The sequence below is a fragment of the Culex quinquefasciatus genome, chromosome 1 (assembly GCF_015732765.1).
Source record: "Culex quinquefasciatus strain JHB chromosome 1, VPISU_Cqui_1.0_pri_paternal, whole genome shotgun sequence".
Lineage (NCBI taxonomy): Eukaryota > Metazoa > Arthropoda > Insecta > Diptera > Culicidae > Culex > Culex quinquefasciatus.
In genome coordinates, this window is record NC_051861.1 from 39,679,816 (window position 1) to 39,698,418 (window position 18,603).

General features: G+C 36.5%; 1 protein-coding gene across 17 annotated transcripts in view; it reads left to right on the forward strand.

The window, feature by feature from the left end:
- The window catches only part of LOC6037328 (calcium-activated potassium channel slowpoke), a 117,567-nt gene extending 99,999 nt beyond the window's left edge, over positions 1-17,568 (forward strand). For all 17 annotated transcript variants that reach the window (XM_038253025.1, XM_038252969.1, XM_038252983.1 and 14 more), the window contains 10 exons: positions 4,451-4,483; positions 4,906-5,047; positions 8,550-8,615; positions 9,128-9,302; positions 9,373-9,597; positions 9,668-9,947; positions 10,008-10,144; positions 10,199-10,341; positions 10,404-10,623; positions 13,876-17,568. In XM_038253025.1, the coding sequence (XP_038108953.1) occupies positions 4,451-4,483; positions 4,906-5,047; positions 8,550-8,615; positions 9,128-9,302; positions 9,373-9,597; positions 9,668-9,947; positions 10,008-10,144; positions 10,199-10,341; positions 10,404-10,623; positions 13,876-14,013 (1,559 nt within the window). In that variant the 3' untranslated portion in view covers positions 14,014-17,568. The remainder of the gene's footprint in view (positions 1-4,450; positions 4,484-4,905; positions 5,048-8,549; positions 8,616-9,127; positions 9,303-9,372; positions 9,598-9,667; positions 9,948-10,007; positions 10,145-10,198; positions 10,342-10,403; positions 10,624-13,875) is intronic.
- Positions 17,569-18,603: the final 1,035 nt, after the last annotated feature.

The window sequence follows — 18,603 nt, forward strand, 5'->3', positions numbered from 1 at the left end:
AAATTCTCTTTATTTTCCTTCTTCAGACTTTGTTGATACGACCTTTAGTTGCTGAGATATTGCAATGCAAAGGTTTAAAAACAGGAAAATTGATGTTTTCTAAGTCTCACCCAAACAGCCCATCATTTTTCAATGTCGATATCCCAGCAACTAGGGGAACAGCATCTAATTCCAGCGTGCCTCTAATGTTGGCAGGTCAGAACTTTGACATTCTATTAAAGCTAATTAAAAGCGTTTTCAACTCAAAACGAGTGATAAATAGCTCAATCAAAAGTGAGCAAGCAAGTTTCTATCAAAAGTTTTGCAAAATTATTCGTTTAAATAGTGAAAATCAGCAAATTGATGGAGTTAGGAGCGAGTGCTTAACCTGCCAAACAAACGAGAATTTTCCCTAATAGTCCGATTTTCAATTTTAAAATATGAAACATTTGTGAAATTTTCCGATCTTTTCGAAAACAATATTGTCAAAATTTTCAAATCAAGACTAACATTTTCAAAGGGCTTAATATTGAATGTTTGGCCTTTTTGAAATGTTAGTCTTGATTTGAAAATTTTGAAAATATTGTTTTCGAAAAGATCGGAAAATTTCACAAATGTTTCATATTATAACATTGAAAATCGGACCATTAGTTGCTGAGATATCAACATTGAAAAATGATGGGCTGTTTGGGTGAGACTTAGAAAACATCAATTTTCCTGTTTTTAAACCTTTGCATTGCAATATCTCAGCAACTAAAGGTCGTATCAACAAAATCCGAGGAAGCAAAATATAGAGAATTTTCTCAACTTTTCAAAATAATTTTTTTCAATAGCTGGCAAACATGTGCACTAATTTTAAAAAATGAAAAACTGCGACTATTTTCAAAAAAGTTACCTAAAAATGGCCTTAACTTGAAAACGGTGCACTTTATCAAAATTTCACTAAGCTACTTTTTGATTGCAAATTTGATTTAACATCGAAAAATGAAGTTGAAAAATTTTTGCGATCAAAATTTCGATTTTTTGAAAAAATCAGTATTGATTAAAAAAATCATAACTCGGTCAATGATTTTTTGCACAGCCTAGAAATTTCTGAAAAGTTGGCATTTTATGTCCTCTAAAACATATCAAAAAATAAAAAAGGGTGTTTTTTTTTAAATCAAGTTTCAGTGATAAAAAGTTAAATAAAAAAAATCACCATTTTTATACCGTGTATATTTTTTCCAGTGTAGTCCGTATCCATACCTACAACTTTTCCGAAGACACCAAATCGATCAAATAATTCCTTCAAAAGATACAGATTTTTGAATTTTCATACATCATATTTGTATGGACAGTTGCCAAATTTGTATGGAAAATTATATGGACAAACTAATGATGCAAAATGGCTTCTATGGGCATACCGAAGGCACCAAAAAAGTTTCAGTCGGATTAAAAAATACAAAAAAAAAAAAATCGAATGACCGAAATCCTCACATACGAAAAATTATCACGAAACAGTTTTCAATAAATAGAACAAAAATCTAGGTGATAGAAAGTTCAAATTTGAATAATTTCAAAATCAATTTTGATTTTTTTTACATTTTCAACTGCTCAACTTTGATGGCAATTGGTTAAAAACTGACTGAAATATAACAGTTTATCATCTTATCATCGCGTTGACCAAATCAACTCATGTTTGGGATGCCACGGGATATATTTTGAGAATCTTCAATAAAAATTGTTGGCCAATTTGGTCCATCTAGTCAGTTTGCATTGCGCCTGGTAAATTTTCAAAAATAACTTGTCTAAAGCTTCATAAAATCAAAAAATATCAAAACATGAAGATATAGATGGACTCACAATCCAAAGGTTTATAGTTCGAATCCCGGCATGAATGGGAGATAAAATGAAAAAAGAGGGTTGGTTTGCCTAACTGTTTTTAAGCCATCGGATTACGTCGGAGAAATGCTGTAGAACAAACAATTTGATTTTTTATAACTTTTTTAGCCATATTTATTAGACGGATTCGTCGTTATGTGATTTTTGGTTAATTATCAAATCAAACTTGAATTTTTTTCGGTGGCTTTTGGGCCTCACAACATGTCCCCAAAATTATTTTAATTCTGTATGGAGATTTGTATTTTTATATTTCAAATATAATTTTGAACTTATTATTAAACTAATTCAAAACCAATTCAAAGAAAATTCTCTAAATCTTTTCCGAAGTAATTATGATGCTGCTTTGTTGCTGTCAAAATTCAGCGGCTTTTAAACTGGCTTAAAGCGTATTTTTTTTATCGAAAATCGTGTTTTAGACCAATTTTGGGCAAGCTGTATCTTTTGACAGGAGCAAGCCACCACCATACATTCTTTGGGAAAGTTTTAGACAATTTTGGTTTTTTTGGTTCAATTTTGGTTGGTTCAAAAACAAATAAGCGAAAATAAAAATTAAAAAATCAAAGTGAGAAAAATAAGATTTTTCCACATAAACTCCCAAACCAAAATGAATTGCAATGGTGAACCACCCTAATATGTGTGTAGATTCCGGGTTTCAGTATTTTTTCAAAATTATGTCCGGATCCATGTTGTGGCACATCTTTGGATTGGTATATGGGTCATTCCAGGTCAACTGAGTACACTTTTGGACTCGACCTTCACCGATTTGGACCAAACTTGGAGGGAACGTTTATCTATCAATAGTTAACCGAAATCCCAAGTTTGGTGCTGATTGGACCATCCCTCTATTTTTGGCACCACCCTCTTTTTTGGCTAATACTATATTTTAACGTTTTAAGTATAAAAATTCAGTTTTGACCAAATGCTTATATTTTTATTTGTTTTATTTTATCACCATCGTGTTCCACGGACAATTTTACATAATAATCAATGTAGACTTCAAACTAAAATGAACTATTGACGAGATACAGCGATTTTACTGAAAAAGTTTGATTTTGCGCAGCACTCGGAAGTTCATGGTGTACTTTTCAACAAACAGGAATGAATCTCGCATAATTCGGTTTTTATATGTGAGAAACTTATTTCGGATTTGAATTCATTGGACAGAGTGCAGTGCAAAATCAAACTTTTTTCCAGTAAAATCACTGTATCTCGCCAATAGTTCATTTTAGTTTGAAGTCTACATTGATTATTATGTAAAATTGTCCGGGGAACACGATGGTGATAAAATAAAACAAATAAAAATATAAGCATTTGGTCAAAACTGAATGTTTATACTTAAAACGGGTTAAAATTTTATGCAACCTGTAGAAAGTCTTTTGCTCAAATAGTTGCAAAGTTATTATTAAAAGAAAAAAAAGTTTTTTAGAAAATCGCCAAAAAAGATCAACACCAAACTTGGGATTTCTGTTAACTATCGATAGATGAACGTTCCCTCCAAGTTTGGTCCAAGTCGGTGAAGGTCGAGTCCAAAAGTGTACTCAGTTGACCATATAACTTCCCAATATAAAGAGCGAATGTTTGGTAACCACCTTAAAGCATATGAGAATTCACCCTTCTTGATTGCATTTAAAAAAAAAAACACATCCTCCAGGTGAAGCCTAACCTAAAGGGTGACCATTTAATTTCTGCTGCGTATCTTCTACCAATAAATCCACACATTTTCTTCTGCACATCAAACGCATCAACACATCATTCTCACATTGTCACACATCTCACAACAGGAAGATACCTTTCTAATTACTTTATTCAGTCCCAAAACTCGCTTTTCTGTCTGAGCAAGCAAATCCCAATGTTCAAAATTTCACAGAAAATGGAAGAAACAGTAAAATATAACTCATTTCAGTTCAATATTGTTGTTTAAGTTTGACCCCGCTGCTTGTTTAAAACAAACTTGCACCTTTTTTATGAACTCACGAATTTTTACCCGAATTTTTTGTTTGGTTGGGCCAAAATGCAACAGAAGCGTTACTAACCGCAAAAGTGTGTTCTTTCTCTCTCTGTTTGTCACGGCGCATTTCAGTGTGTAGTAGTAGTGTGTGATCCTTGCGTGGAGTAGTAGTTGAGTTAATTTTGTCACTCTCAGGACAATTTTGTGTGTATTTTTTTTTAGTTTATAACCAGAACCGAATCATTTTAAGCGAATTTATGTGCTTTCAATTATTATCAGTTTTGCTGCCAGTTTTTGTTTTGTTATGATATTTGTACTTTCAGTTATGGCTTACGGTATTGTTTTTTGCTTACAAAAGTCTATTTTAACATTTTTGAAGCTGCCCAACCCCCCTAACTTTGCTGTGTGTGTGACACTCTTTCTTGACAAAGCCGTTATCAAGAATGAACACTAATTGATGAACTGTTTTTTCTTCTTTTTGCTCTTTTTGTCTGTTACAATGCCAACCGTAAACCAAAACAAAAAACAAAATGAACCATATAATTACTACGAATATGGTGCTATAAATAAACAAACAAACAAAAAATATCGGCAAATAAACAAAAAACAAATTCGATTCGCAATCCATTTCATCACACGCAGGCGATATTACCAGGGATCGCGAGGATATCAATTGTGAGTGCCATCGATTGTATTTTCTTCTGTCTACAACAGTGCTACTGTTTTTCGTCCTTTCTTCTTTCCTCTAAGATCTAAGTCTCAGAATATATAATAATTTGCGCTTTGTACCAGTTATCGTTTACCGTGTAAAATTATCCGTATAATTTGCCAGGCGTCTCTGTTAAGCTGCTTTGTACCATAAAAATGGTGTACTGGCTGTGTTTCAGACACACAAACAACACCATAAACAAAACTCCGTTACTCAGTGTGTCTCTTCTGCATACAAACAAACAAAACCAAAAAAAAAATAGCCTACCATCATCTTATACGTTACGTGGCGTTACGATCTGTTGTCGGTGTCCACGCAGTGCCAACTACGACGTGTACTAACTTTTTGTCTATTGTTTTCTCCCTCCCCGTCGACATGCCGTCAACAGTAATCAATCGCAACCGAAGAAGTAACATACCGTCACCAAGTCCCAATCAGATGCTTAATTCTACTAAACAAGTTAACAAAGTGAAACCTAATGTAAATAGACAACCACCGGATAATATAGTATCGCCATCGACGTACAACCGGTAAGTGTTTGAATGCTATGTGCTACACATTGTTGTGGGGGTGGTTCACACGATTTTGAAGAGTATATTAGGGTCACCAAAAAGATGTTTCCAAAAGGCAACACAGTAGAAAATTGAATTTGAAGGTTTTTATGATGCAATATTACCTCAATTTAGACTGAAAATGTGTCATTACCACGAAAAATTGATAAATTTAATTTTTAGGCGGAAAATTACCCATTTTGTCTGACATTAAAGCAGTACTCATTTCCAGATTTAATATCAACATGTTTTTTTTAAGTGTACGTTTCCACGCTCAGAGCGTGAAAATGTTAAAATGCCTTAACGTTGATTTGAAAACACACAGTGCATTCTATTAACAAATGAAGGGCATTCTCACTTTCAAAACAATTTCTGAACTTTGTAAATTCGTTTTGTTAGAAAACTGTCAGAAACTGAAAGTCGAAAATTCAAATTTCAAAATAAATCAATCATGAAAAAAGGTCTAATTTGTTCAAAATTCATTGAAAATATTTAGTTCATACCCTAAGCCGGGAAGACATTGTAGGATTAGGATTTCAACTTTTTTCAAATACTTATGGTTTATATTTTTAAAACATTAAAAATATAAACCATAAGTATTTGAAAAAAGTTGAAATCCTAATCCTACAATGTCTTCCCGGCTTAGGGTATGAACTAAATATTTTCAATGAATTTTGAACAAATTAAGTAATATTCTATCGATTTTGGAGCTGAGCTCTCAATAAATTATGAAGGAACGATTCTCTCGACTCGATTATGAAGGAACGATTCTCTCGACTCGATTATGAAGGAACGATTCTCTCGAATTCTGGGTGTAGGATACCCCAGGTTTCTATCACCTTGGTCCTTTAATTAACGAATTTCAACGAAACTTGTGTGACCCAGCCCAGCCCAAGTAACATTTTTTTCCAGGAGTTCTACAAGAGCTCTTCAAGAATGCTATAGCATAGCAGTTTGGACCGCGGTAGGATAAAACTCTCTTCAAGTACTCTTCCAAACTCCTGAAGAAGTTTTGAAGAGAATTTTATCCTACCGCGGCCCAAACTGCTATGCTGTAGTTATCTTGAAAAGCTCTCGTAGAACTCCTGGAAAAAAATGTTACTTGGGCTGGGCTGGGTCACACAAGTTTCGTTGAAATTCGTTAATTAAAGGACCAAGGTGATAGAAACCTGGGGTATCCTACACCCAGAATTCGAGAGAATCGTTCCTTCATAATCGAGTCGAGAGAATCGTTCCTTCATAATTTATTGAGAGCTCAGCTCCAAAATCGATAGAATATTACTAACTCACACCATCGAAACAAATGTGCATTCGTTAATTGAAACAATAAAACTCCAACAAGTGTCATACACCACCACTTTTGACCACTCCTTGGTCACCAAGCTGTGGTGGCCGAGACAGTTAAGTCATTGGGTTAGTCTGTCAAAGGTCCCTGGTTCGATTCCCGTAGTTGACAAATTTTGTTTTTTGTTTTGACGAATGAATTTTTTTGCGAATGAACCTCGAGAGAATAGTTCTATCACCCATCTCGAGCTGTGTTCTCTGTGTTCGTAAAAAGCAAAAGTCAATTGAGTTTAAAGTCAATAAAAAGTACAACGTTTGATCATAATTTATCTGAAATTGATTTTTTTTTCATTGAAATATCAATTTTGGTTGAAATCAAAACCAATTTTGTAGCATGATTCATAAATTATACAAATTGTTTCACTAAAAAAAGCCTATATTATTCTTGATACTATTGAAGATATTTATGATGTCTGTATCAATAACACTTACCAATTTGTAACAATAGAATAGTGTTTTGCTGTTGCTTCGAACTCATTTTCATGACACTTTGAGATTTTTTAGTTATCATATTTATCAATGTTTTCATAAATAAAGTTGATTAACTTTTGAAACTTTTCAAAACTTGTGGAACATTGTTCTATCAATCTGATTAAGATTCCATAATATTATGTTTATATATAATTCGTATTTTCATATTGCTAAAATAAAATATTGAACCTATCAATGTCACCCCGGTTTACCGCATCAATTTTTGTTGTCACCCAAACCAAAAATTTGACTTTTTTTTTGAAATTATGATCACCATTCTTGAAAACTTTTTAACTTTATTCAAAACTTATTTTTGAAGTATTTTGAGCACTTCTATCCAAGCTCAGTATGGCATCTAACCATTCCGTTCGAATGGCATTTTTTTGATTTTGCAAAAATATCATATCACCCAGACGATCAATGTCATCCACGCCATCTATGTCATCCGGTTCACGGTACCTGAACAATGTATGAGTTTATATTTACTCCACATCATTGTTTCAAATCAAAATGTTGTTGAAAGAAAAGTTTATGGGTCGTATGTTGCAAGCTTTCATGGAAATGGCTCACATCCGGCCCCAAAAATGTGTATAAATAACACTTAAGTGCTTATTACTTTCGATAGGGTTGTCTTTCAAATACCTTTCTAAAAATATATAACATGCCCACCCACCCTTTTTACAATCTTGCGACCTTTAGTCAAAATCGTTTTATTAGCTTAACTTTTGAAGTACTTGACTAAGGGACCATCAAAAAATCACGTGGACACTTTTTTGGTACTACCAAGGTAAACAACCAACAACGGAACCTTCAAATCATTTAGATGCTTGGTGGTGGAAGTGTTAAATTAAAATTCACTTGGAGGCAAAATGGACCACCCTTTTCCTGCCTTATAAAAACAATCAAAAGTCACGAAATTTGAGTTAAATGGATTATTTCACTCCTGGTAGCTTCACAAATCACCTTCAATGCAACATTAGTTGATTTTTTACTTGTTTTGCTGCTTATTTGTAAAAATAGTGTCTTATTACAACATACTAACACTATTTTTTAATATTTTTGTTTTCGTAAGTGACTTTTTTTATAAACGTGGTCTAACTTCATGGAAACTATGTTAGAAAGGTCCCTCAAGTCATTTCTTATCTCCCTGCAACGTTTTGTTAAACGAAATGGCTTGTTTTCTAAGGTGGCCCATTCTGCTCCGCAGGGTAATCCATTCTGTCCTGCACTCTGGAAAAGTAGTCGAAAACACATTAAAAAAAATGCATCAAAAATAGTTTTAAGCTAAAAATTTTGAACAACCAAGTATACAACATTGAAGGGAACATCCCAAAGCATAAGTCTACTACACTGGATTCATAAATTTGTATGGTTTTCTATGGATTAGGCAGGCCATTCTGCCCCCTGTCCCAATACGTGAAGGTGGATCTATGAGGTCTGATTAAGAAGTTCATTTTTCAAGTGACTTTATAGCCTTTCCTCAGTAAGGAGAGGAGGGCAAAAAGTGTAAAGGACTTGAAAACGATATGGTATGTTAAAAGATTTCCAATATGCGGGGCATTGTGTCATACGATTATTTCAGTACATGATAACAAGAATCGCTAAATAAAGCAGTTCAAGGAAAGATAGTAGACAATCACATCATTTCTCCTCCTCATTCTTGCAGGCCTTTGGATGGTGAACCGAGCCCTTATGCGGGCTATCAGCTAGCATACGAAGTGAAGAAGCTCATGTACGAACCAAATCAAACAACTGTTTTGCTTTCTTCTTTTTCTCTGTAGAATGTTCTTGAATCCCCAAAACCGTGTAGTTAATCCCTTCCGTTCGACTTCCCCGTTAAAAAAAAAAAAACAACCATGCTTCTTCAGTTGATTTTTGAATGCGTTCTCTCGTGAGAGCAGAACATGTGATTTTATTTTTTGGTAAAGTTTCACCTTGAGTTGAGTTTCTTTCATCATCCCGCATCTTTTTAGGAGCCCATTCGAAGATTTTGAGTTGCGCATTAGTGTGTGTCTCGGTGTAACTTCCCAGATTCTGTCATAGAATGATTTTATTTCTTTTTTTGAATTTTGAGTTCTTGCTACGAATTGTTTGTCCCACCCAAAAATCGTACGCTACTGTATATTTGATTACTTTTTTTCTGGTTGAGCTTAAGTTCGGCATGGTAGTGCGACTTGCGAGTGCTTGTGTAGCACGGTCTTGGAGAAACGGTACATTGATTACAAATACGAATCTTTCGCGCAGGCCAACGAGTCGGGGCAGTGGGTCCGGCGCGCAGAACCAGAACGGGGTCACGCTGCAGGCCGGCATCGCCGACGACCAGTCCAAGGATTTCGACTTTGAGAAGACGGAGATGAAGTACGACTCGACCGGGATGTTCCACTGGAGTCCAGCGAAGAGCTTAGAAGAATGTATACTGGTGAGTATTCGACGGGATTGCTCCATGTAGTGATTGTGTACTAATCCTGAAACCTTCCGCTCGTCAACAGGACCGAAACCAGGCGGCCATGACGGTACTGAACGGGCACGTCGTTGTGTGTCTATTCGCCGATCCGGACTCGCCGCTGATAGGATTAAGAAACCTCGTGATGCCACTACGTGCTTCAAACTTTCACTACCATGAGCTGAAACACGTCGTGATCGTGGGTTCCGTTGAGTACATTCGACGCGAGTGGAAGATGCTGCAGAATCTGCCGAAGATATCCGTACTGAATGTAAGTGGCATCAGGTTTGAAGTCGGTATCAAAGGCCAGCTGCTGAACCTGTTTGTTCTTTCCCCCACAGGGATCACCGCTGAGTAGAGCCGATCTACGGGCGGTCAACGTAAACCTTTGTGATATGTGTTGTATTCTATCGGCAAAAGTTCCTAGCAACGACGATCCGACGTTAGCCGATAAGGAAGCCATCCTAGCCTCACTCAACATTAAAGCAATGACGTTCGACGACACGATAGGAGTGCTTAGCCAGCGGGGCTCCGAGCAGGACAACCTGACGCCGGTGGGCAGCCCCATCGTGCTGCAGCGGCGCGGGTCCGTCTACGGAGCCAACGTGCCTATGATCACGGGTAAGGATCCCTCGAAATGGCCATCCCTTGAAACAATCCTAACATTTTTGAATCCCACAGAGTTGGTAAACGACAGCAACGTGCAGTTTCTAGACCAGGACGACGACGACGATCCGGACACCGAGCTGTACCTGACGCAACCGTTCGCCTGCGGTACCGCGTTCGCCGTGAGTGTGCTAGATTCCCTCATGTCAACGGTAAGTGCCTTGTCGTCTCACTCGACCCCCCAACCTAACTCCATTCCGTTGCAGACATACTTCAATCAAAACGCCTTAACACTGATACGATCGCTCATTACGGGCGGTGCGACGCCAGAGCTGGAGCTGATACTGGCGGAAGGTGCTGGTCTCCGCGGGGGCTACAGCACGCCGGAGAGTCTTAGCAATCGGGATAGGTAACTAAACACGGTTCACCAGCGAACACGGCATGATCAAACCTTTACTTTCCTTCGAATAGATGCCGGGTCGGGCAGATTTCCCTGTACGACGGACCGCTGGCGCAGTTTGGCGAGGCCGGCAAGTACGGCGATCTGTTTGTGGCCGCGCTCAAATCGTACGGCATGCTGTGCATCGGACTGTACCGGTTCCGCGACACGAGCTCGAGCTGTGACGCGAGCAGCAAGCGGTACGTCATCACGAACCCGCCGGACGACTTCTCGCTGCTGCCGACGGATCAGGTAAGGGTTAACGGGATACACAACCACAATTATCAGAGTATTATTTTTTTCGCATATTGAAAAAGATGTCCGAGAAAACGTTCCAAAAAAAAAAACAAGATTATAGGGGAAATATGCACTTTTTCAGCCCAGTTCTATTATTGGCTTATCAGAACTTTGAAACTTTGAACAGCTTCGATAAAGTGTTATTGACTATTTAAAAGTAAAAAATAGCTCAAATAAAAGTAAGCAAGCAACTATCTCTTGTTGACAGGGAAAGAATAATCGCAAAAAATCTTTTTCGCTTACACACTCTCTTTAACCGCGAAGGAAAGTGAAACACGCAAAAGAAAATCGCTTCCGAACAATTCGAAGAACACCCAGCAGTAGAAGATTTTTTGTAAATGTTATTTTTGAAAAAGGCCACAAAACCAAATTTTCAGTTTTTGCTTTTTGGGTGTTTTTTAATACCCCTGACTCAAGGTGGTTTCAAAGACACCCAAAAAGCAAAAACTGGAAATTTGGTTTATTGGACCTTTTCAAAAAAAAACTCCAGATGTCATTGTTAGCATCACGTATTTTTTTTACGTTTTGTTTATTTACAAAAAGTGACAGTGACATTATTTTAACGTGTGACTTGTAAGTGTAGTAGTAGAATCGGTGTTCCGCCGAAGAATCCAGATGATGATTTTTTTGAGTTTCCTTTTACCGATCTTTAGTGCGCGAGAGAGAATAGCTAAGTTCCCTTCTATTTTTTTCTCTTGCTGAACGTAGAAAGTAGAGGGTGACGATTCTCGAGATTTTCAATTTCCCGGGAATCGAGAGTTGAATTTGGTCATTTCCCGGGAATTCCCGGGACCCGGGAGTGTTTTTTACTATACTAATAGTGGCAATAATTTAAAAGGAAAAGCAATACATTTGTTTTTTTTTTTTAAATGAAATTACTTACAATGTTTTCATACTTATTCTATGAAACGTTATTTTAAGTATCCTTATTATTTGGAGGAACTATATGTACCTTTTGATTTTTTTTCTGAATCTAAAAAAAAGATCGTTTCTTGAGCTCTTTGGGACTCAACATTTTAGTTTAAAATGTTTAAAAATAATATATAATTTCCCTGTATATCGAGATTTTTGCAATATGATAAATAACGACTTAAACAACTTTTTTTCCTTTTTAATGTCAATTATAAATATTCATTGAAGAAAAAATTACAGATATCCGGAAAACCCGAATGATCACAAATGGCGGACATTAACTTTACAAAGATCGCCAGAGTTTTTTCCCCGAAAATATAATCCTAGAGTTTTTTTTTTTGATAAGGAACGAAAAAAGACAAAAGCTTAAAGGACCCTTTAAAAAAATCTCTAGAATTTAAAATTGTGGTTGACGTGAAACACAATATGACTTATTAACACCAAAAATGAAAATTACCTTTAAACAGCCAAATTAACTTAGGGTCTAAAAAACAGACTATGAGGATTGCTATGCTCGAGAAAAAGCTTTCCCTTTAAAAAAAAAATAAAATAAAAAAAATATTTCAAAGAAATTAGATTTTATATCTGGGAAGAAACAGCTAAGTATACTTTAAGGTAAATTTGTGGACCACATTTTTTGGCTTCTTTCAGTTATAATTATTGGAATTTAAAATTTACACTTTTTTGAATAAGAAGATTAGAGAAGAACTTGAACATCGAACATTTCACGTACAATGTTCGAAACAATTTAGAATTCTTTAAATAATTTTCTGATTAGTTTATATAATTTTGCTTTGATATTTATATGTGCAAAATTTCCCGGGAGTCTCGACCGAATTTCCCGGGAATCGAGTGGTCCAAAATGTTCGATTTCCCGGGATTTTTCCGGAATTCCCGCTCGTCACCCTCTAGTAGAAAGTCTTTTGTTCGTTGAAGCTTGTGACGTACTTTTGAGAGGGTTTTAACCTTGTGTGACAAAGTGTTACATAGGGGAGTGGGGGTTAATTTTGGCCGATTTTAGCGTGATACACTTTATGGATGACGCCAAAGTGGATTGAATAGCGGCAAACTGCAATAGTGACGAATAGGTCGAAAAGCTTAGTGTGACGAAAATATTGGCAAAAAAAGTCTTAAATTCAAAAAAAGTGTCCACTTGGTTTATTTAAAACATTTAGTTAGTTCAATTCAGTGATACGGACACAGAGAACACAGCTCGATATGGCCGATCAGGGATGAAATAATCGCAAACAAATCAATTTCTCTTGCGAGCTTTCATCAATCGCTCCCGAACTGCTCTAAGAAAATCAATCTATTGATGATTTTTGGTGAATTTCCCGTTCAGCACCACTTTAAATTAATTATTTTGTTTGTTTACACACAATACCCATGTGCTCAGAAATCGTCGAAAAATTACGTTGAAATGTCAACGTTCATATGACTCCTCATTTTGAAGTTATATTTTTAAAAAATTCTGACACGTCTGAATTAGCGGTCATTTTAAACAGTGAAATTTGAGTTAGCAAATCCACTATCCGCCTCATAGACAGAGTTTAAAAGTTTAAAAGCAAACTGACTTACCGAGAAACGTTGATAAGTATCATTACCTGTAAATAAACGAAAAATATATCATGAAAAAAGGTAAAGTGCAAAAAAAAAAATAACTTAAAAATTACGAACGTTTCCAGCTATAAGCCGCACGACAAACATAAGTCACATGACAAACAATTTTTGCGAGAAAGAGAAAGCAGATTCGGATGCAAACGAACCAACTTGTGTGGCATTCAGAGGCAGTGCTGGAAATGTCAGGGGTCATGACGCGAAAATCGGCGACACTTACACGAATTTTTGAGATCCATTCACTGAACCAGTGCAGTACAGTGCAGTGTAGCAGTGAACTGACATTTTGGTTTGCTTCATTGTATGCTGGGTTGGAAACTTTTTGCAGGCCTGTTCAGAGGTGTGATTTTGGTACATAACGGATTTGCATGCATTCATCAAGGGTTATCACAGTTTTACGAGAAAGATTTTTGAAAGAGTAATGATTTTGACTATTTTTTACGCTAAAACTCAGTTGTTCAGAAAACATTGCTTGAAATTTAATTTTGGACGATTACACTGACCTACAAAAATTAACAACTGCGCAAAATAAAGATGACACTTCCATGATTGGATGGGGCGTTGGTAATTTATGAAGCATCTTTCAACTTGACAACTTACTGGGCGTCCACGTCGTATTGTTATGTAGTGTGATAACACGATAATAATAAAAACTATAATTTCCCTTTTTCCCCGCAGGTGTTCGTGCTGATGCAGTTCGATCCGGGTTTGGAGTACAAGCCGGCCACGGTCCGTGGCCCGTCCGGCGGGCGCAACCAGAACAGCCAGCAGGCCGGCGTCGGCGGTGGCGGCTCAAACAAGGACGACAACTCCTGACTGTTACTGTGTAGCGCCTTAACCGATGGTCCCTACTCTTACATATGAACAAAAGAAACCGATTTTATATACCAGATCGCGCAATATATCAAGCATGTGTTTCGTAAGTTTGTTAAAATGTTTTCCAAAAACCGCTAGAGAGAGAATAAACAAAATCTCCGGCGGAAGTGCAACCAGAAATTCCGGAAACCGAAGCCCCACACGTCCCCGTGCGTGTTGGCGTGTTAATGCGTTGCTTTATTTTTCGATAATACTTAAGAGATAAGTTTGTTAAGTTTTAAGCTGCGTTTAAACCAGAATGTTAAATTTTCCAAGAACATCCCTCCAATAGCTTCGTGTTTCTATGTTCCAATTCAGCATATGTTGCGCCATCTAGTATATAAAAGGTACGAAAGCTGGTGCGGAGAAACCTCCAAGCAAACCAAACTCCACCAGCCCGAAATTGCGGGGTCATGCCACCAGAACATCTCAACCAATTGGCATATTGACGATCGACCCCAACACTTCAAGTTCATATGTACGAGACCTTAAACGAAACCGTCTTTGCTTCCCACACCATTCCGTATTGGAGATGTAAGAGAGTGAGATTAATCCGAGATGTTAGAAGAAGCCGTAGCCAAGTTTAGCCGAAATCAGAATCAGCAGTAGAGCCGTCAGACACAAAAACAAAACCGTTAAATTGTTCTTTAGTTAGTGTTTCTTAAATTGCCGTTCGTTAGTTCCTACGTGTACTACTTGCGAGTACGCAACTACAAGATAAACAAAAACAAGGGCCAAGAAAACATCGTGGGAGTGTGTCACCACCAGTGGAGTAAAAAATATCCCAAAACCATGCCAATGTTCAACAAATTTTACGTATAAGTTGTTTAAAAAAGAAGCAAAAATGACAAAAAATATCATTGAAACAGCAATGAAGTTTTATTTTAACAGTCCTGCTTACTAACCAATTTTACCCAAAGAAAAGGAACTGATTTTATCTAACTTCAAAATTTAGACTTCTTTCTGGTTGAAAAAAGTTGTCCAAACAAGCAACATTTTTAATCGAGTTCTTTCAATTCGATTAAAAATGTCACAATATTACTTCAGTACATACAGTAACAGATGTCAATAAAATTACGTTTGACCTGATGTCTTTGAAGCATAATATGACTGAAATACCTAAAATTTTATCTAATTCAAGTTCTAGGAGATGCGTTGGAACATCCTCTACCGCCTGGTGCGAATATCTCGTTTTTGCCAAAAGTGGATATTAGCCGTTTTTTCAATGGTGGGCAGCAGTACGAGTCGTACATTTATCAAACGAAGTTTACCAAGTTAAATACGACGAGTGCTTAAAAAATCAAGTTTTGCAGCGAGTTGAATATTATATATTATATTGTTATTTGGCGTCATGATCCAAAAGTGTTGCTTTTCGTAAAAAAAACTGAAAAGTTGAAATTTTAAACACTCAAATGGATGCTGAAAGTACTTTTCAGTACGAAAAGTAAGAAGCTTTAGAACTAAATTGGAGCCTAACATTTCTAAAGGGCACATAACTTTTACAAACAATTGTGTATCCCTTTCACTCAAATGAAAGTTTACATAAGGTGTGAAAGGGACACACTCTTGCTTAAAAAAGTGCAAGCACAAATTGAAAAGGCTACACTCAAATCAGGTATTTCTGTCATCCAGAGCGACTGACTTTCAACAAACAAACCTTTGCAGTGAAGAGATTCGGAGCTCGTCTTTGTCTGCATTTTTCGTTTAATCCGGAGTGAAAATTCCTGAGTAAGTTGAGTTTAGACGAAACTGAGTGATTTCGAATGTGCGTGTTTGTTTATAGTAGATTTGACAGCTAAGGTTGGGAGGATATCGATATGATGTTTTTTTCTGAGTCATTTCATATTTACAAGTTGTTTTTAAATAATAACACAGCCTTCTTTGAAATATTTCACAATATTTACAAATCACAAAGTTGTGATTTCATTTAGAAAAAAATATGGTGGAGGCATGCCTGCAATGTTTTCTTTTCTAAAATATTGATTTTTTAGTTACTTATTTTTATATGAGAACTCTAGAAGGTGCATACGAATGCCAAGACAAGCCAACTCATTACAGGAAAAAGGATGTGGGATCATAAGCAAAACGGAACAGTACGCTCATCTGTCCAAAAGAGGGCAGCACTTTGAGCAAAGGGACTCCATCAAAAGGATGCTACACAAAAAAAACTAACCAAATAAAAAAAAAAAAGAAAGTGGAAAGATTCCACAAACCACACAACAGCAAAGCAACTGCAAATCGAGTACAGATTAAAACACACAAGAAAACGACAACTAGCCTGTAAAATAACATAACAATATTGCTTACTTAAATGTTTACCATTTTACGTGTAAACATCTTAGATAAAATTATTGCAGATTTAGTGCCGTGCATTTTTATAGAAAAATTCCAACAAAATTAAAACCAAAAAAAAAGTTGTACAAATCGAACTAGTTAAAACCAAAAAGATAAATTTTCTAGGGTAATGTGTCCAATTTAAAGCAAAAAAGTAAAACAAATAAATCAATCATTTTTATAAGTCAAGAAACAGCAGCGTAGCGTTTACAGCACACACATACACACACATACAGCAGTCGTTCCGTTGTCATCCGATTTGCGTTCGTGCAAAACAAGCCACATTTCCAAACTGTTTGTAAATACAATTTTTGGTATGATTTCCATTCAAAGTTGAAGCTAATTTCCGTCGTTAAGGGCAAACCATTCGAGCTTTTATAAGGGATTAACAATGCAATTTTCGTTTGATTATTCAAAGATATCAAACCATACAAACTTAACCACCAAAAACACTCACTCACACATTCAAAAAGTAACTCTATTTCCGATCGTGTATAAGCGGCTGGTGTAAAAATAGCAAGTAAGTAAGCCAATCTGTTTTCGCTATAGTAAATGATACAACAAACAACAACATAAAATCGCAAAAGCATAACATCGAGATTACGCGTTGCATAAAAACTGCAGAAATTGAGTGCGAGCATATAGCAAATACTTTATAAAACGCTAAAAAAACACACACACACACAGTAACCTTACAAATTACAAGACAGGACAAGAAAAAAAACCTAAATGAGCTAAGCGCGCTTTGCAATGCAAACCAAAAAAAGGAGACATTTGAACCAGGTGGCGAGGCTTACTTAGATACGTGTGAAACCGAGCTGTTCAGTTTTTGCGAATGCAGCAAGTCAGAACCTAAAAAAAAAGTCTAAATATTAAATTTAAAGAAAAACAAGAAAATGCTGTGAACATTTAGGCGTAATGCGTAATTTAGGGCGCGCAGATGGAAGCGAAAGCAGGCCGGCGGCAGCACTAAGAACAATCACTTTAAACCCACTTTTTACCAGGCCTTGTTCTTTCCGTGTAGTCTAGAGAACAAGCAAGAAAGCTAGGCAATTTGTTACCTATTTGTACACACCACCACCACCACTACCAGGCAGGAGTCGTTTGTTTTACGCGTGGTAATTGTTTTGTTTTCACGATTTTTGCTTTATAGACGTGATTTAAACCAATTTAAAAAAAAAACACACACACACAGCTTTAGTTTGTTCCTAGTTGAAGCGACAGGACGCAATTATTCGGTGTATCGCGAACAAAACCAAGAGTAAACGCAAAAAAACGCAAGTAAATATTCATGTTAATCCGTGTTGTAGTTGTGTGCCCTGTAACGGTGAGGCACTTGACACATCTATCAATCTAGTTTAAACAAATGACAAGAAGAAAAAAAAACAAAACAATGGAAAAACCTTCCTGCTCTATCATTCTCTATCTCTATCTCTCAATGTGCAGAAAATTAAAACAAACGATGCAAGAAGAAGAAGCAGCAGAGAAGTTATAGTTCTAGTAAAGCAAAGCAAGTAAATCGGTAGATAGCGCCTTGTTAGAAATGGGTAGTTAACACACAAATACAATCTTACAGACAGACAGATGACGTTCTTGTTTTACAGAGAGGTTGTACGCACACGGACGCAGGATGTGATGATCTCTATCGTAAGAGCATCGATTTTCAGCGATTGCTAAAAAAAATCTCACCGAGCAAAAAAGTACTTATTCAATAAAATGTATGGGTAATTCTCCGCCAACTCACACAGCAGTTGCCCCGACCCCTCTTAGATTTGCGTGAAACTTTGTCCTAAGGGGTAACTTTTGTCCCTGATCACGAATCCGAGGTCCGTTTTTTGATATCTCGTGACGGAGGGGCGGTACGACCCCTTCCATTTTTGAACATGTGAAAAAAGAGGTGTTTTTCAATAATTTGCAGCCTGAAACGGTGATGAGATAGAAATTTGGTGTCAAAGGGACTTTTGTGTAAAATTAGACGCCCGATTTGATGGCGTACTCAGAATTCCGAATAAACGTATTTTTTATCGAAAAAAACACTAAAAAAGTTTTAAAAATTCTCCCATTTTCCGTTACTCGACTGTAAAAAATTTTGGAACATGTCATTTTATGGGAAATTTAATGTACTTTTCGAATCTACATTGACCCAGAAGGGTCATTTTTTCATTTAGAACAAAATTTTTCATTTTAAAATTTCGTGTTTTTTCTAACTTTGCAGGG